This window comes from Amyelois transitella, chromosome 22, assembly GCF_032362555.1.
Source record: "Amyelois transitella isolate CPQ chromosome 22, ilAmyTran1.1, whole genome shotgun sequence".
NCBI lineage: Eukaryota > Metazoa > Arthropoda > Insecta > Lepidoptera > Pyralidae > Amyelois > Amyelois transitella.
In genome coordinates this window covers 6,516,899-6,531,345 of record NC_083525.1, presented here as the reverse complement: position 1 = coordinate 6,531,345, position 14,447 = coordinate 6,516,899, and the positions used below count along the sequence as shown (strand labels likewise).

General features: G+C 33.5%; 1 protein-coding gene across 2 annotated transcripts; it reads left to right on the top strand.

The window, feature by feature from the left end:
• Positions 1-6,321: 6,321 nt before the first annotated feature.
• LOC106129871 (odorant receptor coreceptor) lies at positions 6,322-12,826 on the top strand. 2 transcript variants are annotated; one of them, NM_001312671.1, is given in 10 exon segments: positions 6,322-6,424; positions 6,611-6,821; positions 7,292-7,428; positions 8,251-8,411; positions 9,128-9,314; positions 9,681-9,894; positions 11,263-11,362; positions 11,856-11,960; positions 12,140-12,295; positions 12,776-12,826. In NM_001312671.1, coding segments are annotated over 10 exon segments (1,425 nt in total).
• Positions 12,827-14,447: the final 1,621 nt, after the last annotated feature.

Sequence of the window (14,447 nt, the reverse complement as noted above, 5' to 3'; positions counted from 1 at the left end):
TGTCCCGTATATAGGTAGTTATTTATTTACGCATGCAGGGATTATCTCATTTGGAAAGTTGGTACATAACAAAACCATTAATGTACAGTAATATAAGTTTACAGAAAAAAACATATATGTAGATTTAGCTAGCCGCACAGTTTGAGAATACATAGGACACGAATACTCAAGCTCATTATAAGAAAAAAGATTCAATGTTATCATGCCATTGATCAAACCTGACTGAATAAATAGTGTGGAGTGTCACCTTCACACAACCTTGTTGTTGTACAACAAACAGATCAAAAAAGTTAAAAAAATATTGTCCATGTATTATCTTCTGTTATATTCATAAGTTGTGTCCATATTTTTTTTCGCTGAAGGAAAAATAAAATGCAAAGGGAAAAAATCCTGCTTTCATCCACTAGCAAATACAATTTCATTCTACTTTTTGTGATATGCAAAGGATTTTTTATATAAATAGTTACTAGTAGTATGTATGAAAGAATATGATGCATAGATTTCATTGCGTTTAATATATATTCTGTTTTATAGTAGTATGTTATTGTACATATTATATTTTTTTCTTATGGTATACCATAAGAAAAAAATATGTTATCTATAGATATAGCCAACAAACTTGTAGGATTAAGGCTTCTTAGCTGGATAGTTTCATGATGTTAATTAGATTTAAATACCTATAATGAACGTGGCCATTCAGTCTTTTCAAGATGTTGGCTCTGTCTACACCGCAGTGGATATAGACGTGACCATGTATGTACCGATAGTGCATTTCATTATTAGCAAACCATGTATTTATTAGAATGGAATGGATGACAATGTATAAAATTAATACTAACCTACGCGTACTCATACGCAATAGGTTCTACGTAATTGGAATAATATAGGCAAGTACTTAAATAGGCTACAAATTTGTGTGGCCTCTTTAGTAAGTCAAACTTAATATACCTACCTACTAAATAGTAGATTTAGTTTGAGATACATAGTAGATCTGATTTTGTCATATTTGTGTTTAAAAAGCACTTTGATGTATACGGTTCAAAATTTCAGCTAATTTTATTCAGAACAAACATCAAACTCAAACAATTGAACGAAACTTTCGAACATAAAATATTGTTTGTTTTGTACAAACGATACAACCGTAGAAAATAGATGTTTTCTCCTGAAGTTAGGCGAAACAACTTCGGCGGTGGTTAATGCATAAAACATGTCCTGAACGTACCTACCTGAATATTTGTCTAATGTATTCCAATATTAGATTCACGGAGTGTCTCGGAAGATGTGGGCGAAAGTACACTTGACAAAAACGCTCTTATTTTAAGCACACCATTATAAGTAAAATCAAGTTGTAAAATAAAATAATAGGATAGGTTTTTAAACTAAATACTTTTTAAAATCTGTTTTATGTATAAATCTATTACATCCTCAAGCCATTTAGGTACTTAAACGTAGACTTACATACATACATACATATGGTCACGTCTATATCCCTTGTGGGGAAGACAGAGCCAACAGTCTTGAAAAGACTGATAGGCCACGCTCAGCTATTTAGCTTAATGATATAATTGAGATTCAAATAGTGGCAGGTTGCTATTCCATCGCATAAAAAAAGACTCGAGTTTGAAAGCCTATCCTTTAGTCGCCTTTTACGACAAACATGGGAAAAAGATGGAGTGGTCATATTCTTTTTGTACTGGTTCCGGGAACCACACGGCACGCGTAGACTTAAAGTGTTATACTAGTGATAGAGAGAATATTATATCATTCCATGCCAAATAATATTGTTTATTATCTCACATTTACTCAAGTATTGATAAGGTGAAGTTCGGCAAAGGATATACTTCTAATGGTATTTTCCACACGGGCGAATTGTATTAAATCGTTTGTTGACACTAATTCCATGGAAAAGTTCCATGATGAAACTACTGATGACAATTTACATCATTAGTGTAAATTAAAATTTAATTTGAAGAAAAAAATTACAATCTTGTTTCTGTGTTGACTTGACACTAGCATTCACAGTTCGATGATGAAACAACTGATTTTAATTTGTAACACTTGAGACATAACATATTTCTAAGTGTTTCAATAAATAGTGTAACATAACATATCTTATGTTACCTTTGTCATATTATTATGAAGGTATCATCCGCGCTGAGATATTTTCTGGTGTTAACCTTTATTAAGCTCATAAAGCTAGAGTAATATAACATTGTAACGTTAATCCCGACCTGGGTTGTATAATGTAACACAACGTGTCGTGTACACAAATTCTTCCTTCTGTCTTCCTTCTTCTTCTTCCTTCCTCCTTCTTCTATGTCCAATAGTTTCGGTTATAAATTATCTATCAGTCAATCAGTTAGTTACCGAGAAACTGAAGGGTTTAATATAGAAAGATAAAAGAATTCTTATTCTTTTATCTTGGTGATGGAGTCTTCTCCATCCATCTATCTCCATCCATGGGAAAGATCCCATGGATGTCATAAAAGGCGACTAAGGGATAGACTTATAAACTTGGGATTCTGGTTATAGAATGATGAATGAGATAAAATAAAATAACTTATTGAAAGAAATTCTGAAATTCCCACCGCATGGAATATGTTACGTACCCTTGAACATAACATTTTTTTATAATTTTCAAAAACTTGAGGGTGACTGTACCCATATTATTTTTCATTCCCCTTAATCTGACGAATACGCAAGGAATTTTCCTCGCGTCCCTAATTATATTCATGTATGTGTTATATCTCCATAACTTTATTTCACATTTACATAAAAGGAGCAGTTTTGCTTGTGGTTCGCGTGCCTACTTTGTTACGTGAACACAAAATCCTGAAAAGGAACATGAAATAATGAATAATGGCAAAAATATATATTAGAGTCTACGAAAATCATAGTATGATTAAATGTTACTTTGTTTTTTTTTTAAGATTCAGAATCAAACAAACCCAATCAAGGCTAGTAAAAATTCTATGAATGTAGCTCCAATTTGTGCTGCCTCTGCAGTCGGAAAGGTGATTACGGTCTATGTATAGTTAAACCGTATACGTAACTGTAAACCGAAATAACGCACTTGTCCTGTGGTACAAGAAAATACGAAACAGCGACATCCAATGTAACAAGGTGAACGATATACATATATTTATATTTTTAGAGAAGAATAAATGATTATTATTTCAGCCTAGGACTTGAAACAAAGCGGCGCGGAGAGTGCATCTTAAAGTATAAAAGTTTGAAAATAATAAAATTTTGCAATATATGTTTTTAGTATGCATGTTTTGAAGAGCAGGCCTTTTGTTGTCAGCGTCCCTTGGACCGAAGGAGAAGTTGAAAATTATAAATAGAGCATTAAATAAATAAAAAGAAATCGGCACAATTTCTCATACTTAACAGTGTTCTATCACTTACCGGGCGAGTGGTGGCGGTGGCCATCCACCAACTCCATAGTAAATCAACTTAAAAAAAATAACAAAATCAAATACACACAGACAAATAGATACGTCAAACCAATCACCCCGTAATTTTTTCGTCGTTTTAAAGTTTACTTCGAAAATCGCTACCGCGTCTAGATGATACCAATCTGGCTTTCAATCTAATGTTTTCGGATTCTGCCCTCGTGTTCACACGAATTTGAGAGAACGTGTAGTAAGGGATACGTGACTCAACTAACAGTACCTTGTATATAGTTTGAAGATTCGAAATAAGTTAGAAGGCAAAGAACTTAGCTAGTGGACGTGACGGGATTTGCAGCAGTACAAAACATAGACTTTGTACGGATCCATGAAATTCGTTAAAGGTTTACTTTCTAGAGAATTTGACAGACATTAAAATTTCTATGTTTGGTGTTATTAGGTTTAAGGAATATCTTATTAGAAGTATATTCTAATAAAATTTTGTGTAATGTGATGTATGTATATACATATATAAATCACGCCTCTTTTCCAGCGGGGTAGGCAAAGACCACACCTTTCCACTTGCCACGATCCGTGCATTCTTTCGCTGCATCCACATTCATAACTCACTTCATGCTAGCTCTTCGATTTTGGGTTTTCTTGCCCATACCTTTTGTATGTTCATGTAGGCGTTCCCGCTCCAACGGCCCCATTCACACTTCCTTTGTATATTTGCTTATTCAATCTACTTTCATTCATCCCCTCGACATGACCAGACCATATTAGAATTCCCTTTTCCTGTCACTCAATTTTGCACCTATCATACTCCTAAGCGCTCTCATTTCCACCGCGTTTATTCTACTTTCGTGCTTTTTCTGGCAACATGAAAGTGAAAGATACATAGGTAAGTATTAGAACCAACACGCCCCTATGCACCGCCAAGCGAGCTTTTTTGTAAAACTTTTGACTGCTCATAAAGGCATGCAACGCTCCATTCACCATGTTCCTGGCATTCACTTCATTCAATATCACTATCACACTTTCCAACTGTAAACTTTGAACCTAGGTATACAAACTTTATCACTTGTTCCACTTTTTCAACGTACTCTTATTTAAACTTAATAAGTAGCTGTAAAATAAATCCCGAAAGTAACCCAGTTCCCTATATTCGTTCGCAATTTGTACTCCAACAAGGGTAATCGTCTGCTGTAACTGACGTACGCACTTGAAAATCTCAAACATAAGTCAAGAGACATTCAACTACCCTCACAACACCTTTTTACAAATTTACGATTATCCTCCACTGCATTTTTGGTAATCTTTAAGGCCGGGGAATAAGATCAATTTTGCTTTACTTAAGGCTTTTCTAAAAGCAGTAAGCGTTCTTGTTTTGCCAAATGCGAAAACGGGGCTTAGACAAGCGTCGGGATTTCATTACAATGGTTTATTTGTAAGCTAGGCGCCTTATTTATCACAATGAAAATTTTTGGGTTAATTAATAACAAGTTTGGGTTTCAGTTTTTTTTTGGGTAAATAATCTACTTAATGACAAAAGTAAACTTAACTGTAAATCATTTTTCATTGTGGTATACGTGATTTTAATTAAAAAGTAAAACATGTCATATCAACATATATCCCTTACAGAGTCGACGAAGTCAACGGTCCAAAAAAGACTCAAAATGTAGTAACAGGTCGCTGTTTAACGAGAATAGTTTTAAATTTTACTTATATTATTACTCATATTAAGTTCTGCGATTTACCAGTCATTAAATTCAAATTCAATGGACATCAAAATTGAAACTTCATTGAAAATTAAACAAACAGTAAACAAACCGTACAAACAAAACGATACAAACAAAATTGTTTCAATATTGGATCTAACCATCGATCTGACAGTATATAGCCGTAATAGTACTCAATACTGTATTATACATAATTAAAAGTAAGAAACCACAGCTGTTCAGTGTTTTACACGTGTTTGTTCCCATGAAATAGGTAGCATTCTCACTGGCAATGAAATTTTAAATTTTTTTGGTGTTTACGAAACCTTTTCAGTGTAAAACGTTCTTGCTATTGAGTCTAAAGGACCGCTTTTGGACTAGGTACCGAAGTCATGATGAAATTATCTTGTTTTGATTTGATGCTCATAAGTTTTTCTCTCATCTTTTCCAGCTTCACACTCTTATGTTTGTTCGGTTGTCATTTTCTAATATTTTTCACTCTCTCTACTTAACTCAGTAGATTAAAAATGAAGATGATAACGTGATAACAACTTAGTTAATGATACAGATTACAATTAATAGAAATGAGATGAATCATGAAATTTTGAATTTGAATTTGAGTTGCGCCTGCCAATGTAGATGATGAAGGCTTAGTACGAAAGATACCATTCGATATTTAAGTGGATACACCCTTACACTTTGTTGGTCAGTGTGACTTTGAAATTGAAACACGTCAGTGCGAAAGTTGTAATGACAATGAAATGAAAAATCGATCAAATCAAACACTTAGTCGAAAGCAACCAATACAAGGATCAGACGTCTGCTGATGACTTCAATGTTGATATTAATTATAGAAATATCAAAAATGTGATTTAAGGGAGTTTAGGGACTAGATTATAAAGATCATATCTTTGAAAAAATATTTTTTGAATATTTTTGGTAAAAGTAAAACATTATAATCGGTCAAGGTAATTATATAAGTAATGCGTAAAATAAAATTCTAAATGATAATATATCTAGGATTGCAGACGAAGATTAAGTTACTATAAAGAAAACCACTTAATACTTTTAGAATTTTATCGCTGATGAGAACTCCTACACCACTGAACACATTGTTGTTAAAGTAGAAAGTGTTAATAATAAAATAGATTTTATTGGAATTAAAAAGATAATATTAACAATATGTCAAACTAATCATGATTTTGCAGATGATGAACAACAAAGTAAAAGCCCAGGGCCTTGTGTCCGATTTGATGCCCAACATCAAATTGATGCAAGCTTCAGGACACTTCTTATTCAATTATTATTCAGGTAAAAAATTTTTTAATGACAGTTTTGCACCCAATAATAAAAAAAAAAATAATGAAGCAACAGAATTTAATAGTTTCAAATTCGTCTTATTAAAAAATGAGGACAATAAAACGTATTGACAGTAATTTTTAGTAAATTATAAAACTATTAACACCTATAAATTTAACATTGAGCATTATCTTTCAGACAACTCTGGCATGTCCATGCTCTTACGCAAGATCTATTCTAGCGTGCATGCAATACTAATCGTCATCAACTATGTGTGTATGGTTGTCAATATGGCGCAGTACTCCGATGAAGTGAACGAACTAACAGCTAACACTATCACCGTTCTTTTCTTCGCTCATACGGTGATCAAATTGTTGTTCTTCGCGCTCAATTCCAAGAGCTTTTACAGGTATAACATCTTAAACATTGCATTTGTTTATGATCGAAAACTTTGAGTAAAGTTGTCTTTATTGATGATTGGTTCTCCAACTCATTTGTCTATTGCTTCTTTCACGTTAATATAATAAGCACGTATGTATGTACGTCTTCCTTATTAGTAATGGATGATGTATTCTCTTGATTAATGCAATTAGCATTTAAATTATGGTTAGCGTAATGTGGGATGTCGTCTACCTCACAAAGTGCTGGATGGTTTCACCACATGACGAGAACAATTTCTTTAAGAAGTAAAGAAAGATGATCAGCTCTTCGGAAAACATTCTTCACTTTAGATTTTTGTTTTTAAAAGGACTTTTTAGTCGGATTAATAAAGGTGTAGAGATTTGTTTGTTTGTTGTTGAATACTTAAATATAGTAAATTGGTAGCACAAAATATATAAATATTTTATCTCATTCATTGTTTATCTCATTTCACAAAAGGACCTTGGCAGTGTGGAACCAGTCAAACAGCCACCCCCTGTTCACGGAATCGGACTCACGCCATCATCAACTAGCTCTAACCAAGATTAGGCGGCTCTTATACTTCATCTGTTCTATGACTGTTTTCTCTGTTGTCAGTAAGTATCCATACTTAACTAAAATTACTTCACCATAACACAATATCGGTTTGGTTCCCCTGGAAAGATTGCGGGGACAGACGGCAGTGGTTTTTGTGTAAAAATCCGACACACCCATTTAAGAATTCAGGTCATAAGTATGTAACCGGTGTTAGCGTTAGGAGGAAGAAGAAGATTAATATACGAGTTTTTTTTTAATTTAAATTTACTGTTGTTGAACGCAACTCATTTTTTAAGAAGAAGTCAAATATCACCCGGAAACACACCTGTTCCCATTTCACTCTGGTAAAAGCTACTCTAATGCATTTTGTAGCTCAACTGCCGCAAAGGGAATATCTTCCGATTGGATATTAGTAGTGCATGCGATTTTTGTAATTTCATTTTTAACGGAGAAACAAAAAAACTAGACTAAGCGCGATAAAAATTGGTAAAGAGGTAGAAAAATCATTAAGACTAACTAAAGATGAAAAATACAGTTTATACTACATAAACGGTTTTTTTTCTTTAGACGTGACATTCGCCTAAGCAATTAAATTAGAACTCGCGAACAGTTAAAAAATAACTGAGAATTTAAAAAAAAAACACAGATGACAGATTATAAATTTCATCAAAATCAGACCAGCTGGTCTTGCGTTGCGTTCGAATGGTATTGCGTTTAAACAAACATGCAAAAAATGAATTTTTGCCACAAGATGCAATTAACTACCTACCTACCAATGTAGACCTCACTTGGTTCCCTCGATTAGTCAAATATTTATTTCGTAGGCACAAGCACCTCCACTTCCTCTCAAGATTTGGAAAGTTAATTCTGTAAATTTTTAGGTTGGGTGACACTTACGTTCTTTGGCGAATCAGTTCGCCTGATAGCCAACAAGGAGACTAATGAGACTATATCTGAGCCTGCTCCCAGACTGCCTCTGAAGACCTGGTACCCCTTCGATGCCATGGGCGGGTCTATGTACATCATTGCTTTTGCTTTCCAGGTAAAGACCATTAAAGTAAAGACCATATTTATTATCATACTTAACATTGGATAATTAGATAATTGGATAATTGGAAATCTATGATTGTCTTTATGTAAACCAGTATTGTCCTTAGTTAAGTTTTAAGGTTGACCAATTCAAATCATAAAGTGAATGAAATCGAATTTGACACTAAGCGTTTTACATGCGCATGAGTTGTCTCTACATGTATTTCGCTTCTTGGCTGATTAATCAATAAACCAATCAATAAATTACATAAAACTTTTGTATGACTGCAGAATTACTAACAGACAAGATTAACCTGGACGTAAGAAGCTGACATGTGACATGTGAACTCCACTTGTTATGTTTAGGGGAGTACAAAAAGGAAATTCTCACGGAAATAGGAAGATAGGGATTTTGTGAGTTACCTACAAAGTCAAATAAAATAAGTAGTAAAATTCCCCTTATAATGGCTAGAACCTAACCCAAAACTTATAAACTTGGGATTAATCTTGTAGGCGACGGGCTACCAACCTGTCAGAAACTCAATCCCATCATACCATGTGCCATACAGCTGAACGTGAGTCTTTTCAAGCCTGTTGGCACTGTCTACCCCGCAAGAGATATAGACGTGACTATGTATGTACGTACAATAAAAATTAGCAGTAAAATACACTTGACCAAATCAATTGGCCATTAGTGTGCCCCAGTTCTCAATGTATATTTTCTTCTAGGTCTACTGGCTGTTCTTCTCCATGATAACAGCTAATCTCATGGACGTCATGTTTTGCTCATGGTTGATCTTCGCGTGCGAACAACTACAGCATCTGAAGGCCATTATGAAGCCACTGATGGAGCTCAGTGCGTCTTTAGACACGTATAGGCCGAATACAGCGGAGCTTTTTAGAGTTTCTTCTACAGGTGAGTTTATTATCAAACGATCTTTATTTATAAGTTTCGGTAATTTGTTCAATTTTAATACAAGAACTAAAATATTAATACGGGTTAAGATTTGCTAAAAATTTGACTGTAAATAAATTATTTTAAATAATCTTGTTACGAAGGTAGTAATGAAAAGCTTCCTAAGTATGGAGATAAAGAGAGGTAAGAATTTAAATCCAAAAATTACTAGCCAATCGATAAAAAGAACCTCAAATTTATAACATACTTTCTGTTAATTGATTCGTCAATCTGCAGAGAGATTTGCGAAAAGCAGCTGGCAGACAATAATATATTTAATATGTTTTCAGAAAGTTAAAAAAATCTATAAAATTTCTTTTAACACAGAAAAGTCAGAAAAAGTGCCAGATCCCGTGGACATGGACATACGTGGTATATACGCCACGCAACAAGACTTCGGCATGACGCTGCGAGGGGCTGGCGGTAGACTCCAGACCTTCGGCCAACAGAACAACAATCCGAATGGGTTGTCCCAAAAACAGGAGATGTTGGCTCGATCTGCTATTAAATACTGGGTGGAGAGGCATAAACACGTTGTAAGGTAAGTATGGGATAATTTAAAAATAGCATATAAAGCCTACATGGTCTAATTGGGAAAGCTCCTCCTTTCAAAGTCGGTTAATACTTTCGCGTCGCCAAATGCAAAGACAACGCGTGAACAGGTAAGGCTGATGGGATAATAAATAAATGTATACGAGGCAAATTACAGACTGAACTAGCCCCAGAGTAGTTAATGACCTACTCAAAATACATTTATTCTTATTTCAGGCGATGAGTTAGCAACCTGTCACTATTTGAATCTCAATTCTATCATTAAGCCAAACAGCTAAACGTGGCATATCAGTCTTTTCAAGACTGTTGGCTCTGTGTAGCCTATAAGGGATATAGACGAGATTATATGTATGTAATCTAATTAAAAAATGTTAATCTGTCATCATGACCTAACCGAAGATCAAAGGCGGGGCCTGTTGTTTAGAGGCAGAACTACTAGCACTATGCCAAACGTTCCGTAAAAGAAAACGTAGAAGTATTTTTTTCGTACTTTAAATAGTCGACTAATCTATATGAAAAGCGAATATAATTACAAAATCTTAAGATAATAATACACACAGTCCACATTTCACGGGAGCGAAGTCCCAAACGAAAGCAAAATTTTATATTATTTATATCGAAAAAAAATAGAACATTCCTTGTTATTGATTTTCCGCCATTTTTCAAACCGTCTTCAATGAGAGCCCTCAGGTGTTTCAGATTGGACAATTATAACGATCGATCGGTTCTTATTCGGGTTCATTTTGCCTCTGTAGTGTAGGGTGGTGGTAACGGTTTTTTCGTAATAACTTGTGAATTGGGCAGGTGAATTAAGATTTTGTACGTGAACATTCTTCTTCTTCTTCCTCCTCACTTTTGCAGAAGAACCCGTGGTGCCATCTGACTTACCCACTTCATTGCTGATAATGTAAATCAGACTTTTGCTTGAAGCGACTCCCGACTGGCCTCTGCAGCATTTGCAGGGGAGCCTTAATACACATTGAATCGTGGTGTGCCGTGTGATTCCCAACACCAATAAAAAAAAGAATAGGACCACTCCATCTCTTTCCCATGGATGCCGTAAAAGGCGACTTAGGGATAGGCTTATAAACTTGGGATTCTTCTTTTAGGCGATGGGCTAGCAACCTGTCACTAATTGAATCTCAATTCTATCTTAAAGCCAAATAGCTGAACGAGGCCAATCAGCCTTTTCAAGACTGTTGGCTCTGTCTACCCCGCAAGGTATATAGACGTGATTAAATGTATGTATGTATGAATCGTGGTAAAAACTACACTAGATGCATGTTCCAATTACCTCAATCGCCTTTTACGACATCTGAGTATATGGAATAATGAATTATATTATCCGTATTTTCAGATTAGTTACATCAATAGGGGACACCTATGGTACTGCTCTACTGTTCCACATGTTGATATCCACGATAACTTTGACGCTTTTGGCTTATCAGGCAACTAAGGTAAGTCTAAATTGAATTATAAGTCAATCACAGAAATAATAAACAAATCTACTTAATATCTAAGTAAAACTATCAACTTTTGACGAAGTATTTCTAAGGAAGGTAGCATTAAAAAAGGTTTTCCTGTGATGTACCATTTTCTGGGATAAGTAAACAAAGATGTTCACTTGCCTGCATTCAAAAATAAATAACATAGATATAAGACAAATGACAAAGATTTGCCTAGGAAATTGACATGCAAAACTTAGGTGTCCCAATTTAAAATAACCTAAAAATTTGATTAACTTACCCGCCAAATGTTAAACTTTCGGATGTAGGCTAATGTAGCGTTTCAAGTTCAGACTTTTACAAGACTGTTGCCTCCGTCTACCGTGTAAGCGATAAAGACGTAATAATAAGTATGTAAAAGAAAGTTAAACGCTTCTTACATCATGATGAAGACGAACACTCCCTTGCTCATAATATACAATATTATAACCAATGCGTTTTTCAGATTGACGGTATAAATGTATACGCGTTCAGTACGATTGGCTATCTCAGTTACACTCTCGGCCAAGTGTTCCATTTCTGCGTTTTTGGAAACCAACTCATTGAGGAGGTAAGATGACTTGACTCGTAAAATATGAAGAGTAAACATAATTTCATTAAACCATGTTTTTAAACAGTTCAAAAGGCTATGCTCAAATTTTTGCCTGTGACAGAACTTAAAAACAGATTTCTTCCTAAACGTTTACTAGTCGAAAAATAACGTGTCAATCAAAAGATATCATGTTATAGAGCTCGTCAGTAATGGAAGCGGCTTATTCTTGCCAATGGTACGACGGGTCGGAAGAAGCCAAAACCTTCGTTCAGATCGTCTGTCAGCAATGCCAGAAGGCTATGAGCATCTCAGGAGCCAAGTTCTTCACTGTGTCACTTGATCTATTTGCTTCTGTGAGTATGACTTCAATTGTTTTTACGACGAAGAAAAACTTGGTGAAGAAACCACTTGTGCGGATCGTGATATAAAGTGGGTAAGAGAAAATGGAGTCGCGTTAAACTGATGATGACTTTCTATATCGTGGCCAATTGTGATTAAACCAAATTTTAGTATCGTGGTCATTTATATAATACAGAGCCTCTCCAAGATCGACCGCCATCTTCTCTTGGAAGCAGCTGAAAAAAATTCTAATAAACATAATAGTAATGGCAAGTGGAAAGATAAAGTCACTCCAGTAAAGAAGCGTGACATAAATATGTATGATGGAAATTAAATGTGCAAACAAAACAAAAAGAGGGTTTAATCAAGCTTATATATAATTAATAAGTCCGCCATTGTACATATTCTTCTAAATTCAATTTCTTTTTATGAACAATAAAGACTTTAAAAAACTAACAAACTAAGGTAAATATAACGAAATTAATCTATTCCAGGTCTTGGGTGCTGTAGTTACATACTTCATGGTGTTGGTACAACTGAAGTAGAAGTGTTGGGTCTCACAGATAATGCGCACTTACATTGTGTAAGTGCTGCAAATATCTGCAATCATGTTGTAAGTTGAGGATTAAGGCAGGCCTTAAAATGTATCTTTGCTTAATCATGTTTAATTTTTAGAGTATTTTTATATATATATTTAAGGTTTATGTAGGTATTAAAATATGATTATAGAGTGTTAATTTTTTACACTTTTAAAATAATGATAAAAATTTTATTCAGTAAATCTAATAACAATATCAATTATAAAAAGTAGTTAAGTACCTTTATTGCGTCTAATATGTTTTTAATTCTTTATTATTTAGTTTTAGACTTATGTATTTTATAATTTATTAAGGAGACATAATTCTTACTATCACAAATTCTAAAACATAGATTTGGTTGATTTGATAGAAAGACATTTTGAAGAAATACTTATTATTTTAATTTTCCGAATAAAAATTGATTAGTAAATAAAATTATGCCTTTTAGAAGTACATTTTGAAGTTAGAATAGAACTCGTTTGTGTGATAATGATTTTATTCAGAAAATATACTTTCTTTTTAGACAGAAAAGTAATTGTAATAAGAATATTGTAAAAAATAAACACATATCTATTTTGTACACAACACAAACAATTTAGTGGCATTTTTGAGAGACTTTTTTTTGCAATGAATTTTCAATGAAGGAATATCACATATTTTTGCACCAGCAGATAAAAATTATTTATTAATATTGCATTTATCTTTATAATTTATAATAATAGTATTTTAGCCTTTAAATTTATGTAAATGCAAGTAATTAATTTTTTCAATCATCATAATTATAATATACAGTATGCGCAATATGTGCGTAAGATAATTGTAATACAGGTGGAAAAATTTCATATTCTTGTTCCTTCCTGCATTCATTCCGGATACATCCGGATACATTCACTTCTCTGGAGAGGAGCAAAGGGCGCTCCTTTTATTACTACCATTCTTTGATATTTTAAGTTACATAATATTCTTTTGTAAGTACCTATGCACTATAATTTATATTTTTAACTTATAAATTTTTACGTTTAATTTTTAATTATCATGTAGGTATGTAAACAAGGTTATCATAGTATATAGTAAAGTGTAAGATAAATAAATGACCATGTTTTTATTTTTGAATCGAAATAAATTCACTTATTTTTAAGTATTTTTTATTTAATGTAAGTACTATGAAAAGTCTCCTGTACTAAACCCTTACGTTTTGTTACATTAAATTTTATGATATTTGGTACAAAATGTAGACAAATCCTTCAGAACATAAGATTTTCAGGAAATTTCCATGGAAGCACGGAACATTTAGGAAGCCCACGGATGTCTGTCTTAGTTAAAAAAAAAAAAAAATTGTCAAAAGTGTTGTGTTCATTTGCTCACAGATAATAGATTGGTGATGCGTACGAGTGAGTGATGCAGGATCGAGTTGACAGTGACATTAATTTGTATTGACAGTTGTGTTATTGTTTAAATTTTATTTGTTATTTTTTTCTTCCTTTTTATTTAGTTATTAATGTTAATTATGTATTTATGTACAGGAAAAATATATATATATGAATAAATGTGGGTGCAGTAATGCAGGAGCAATATATAAATATATATT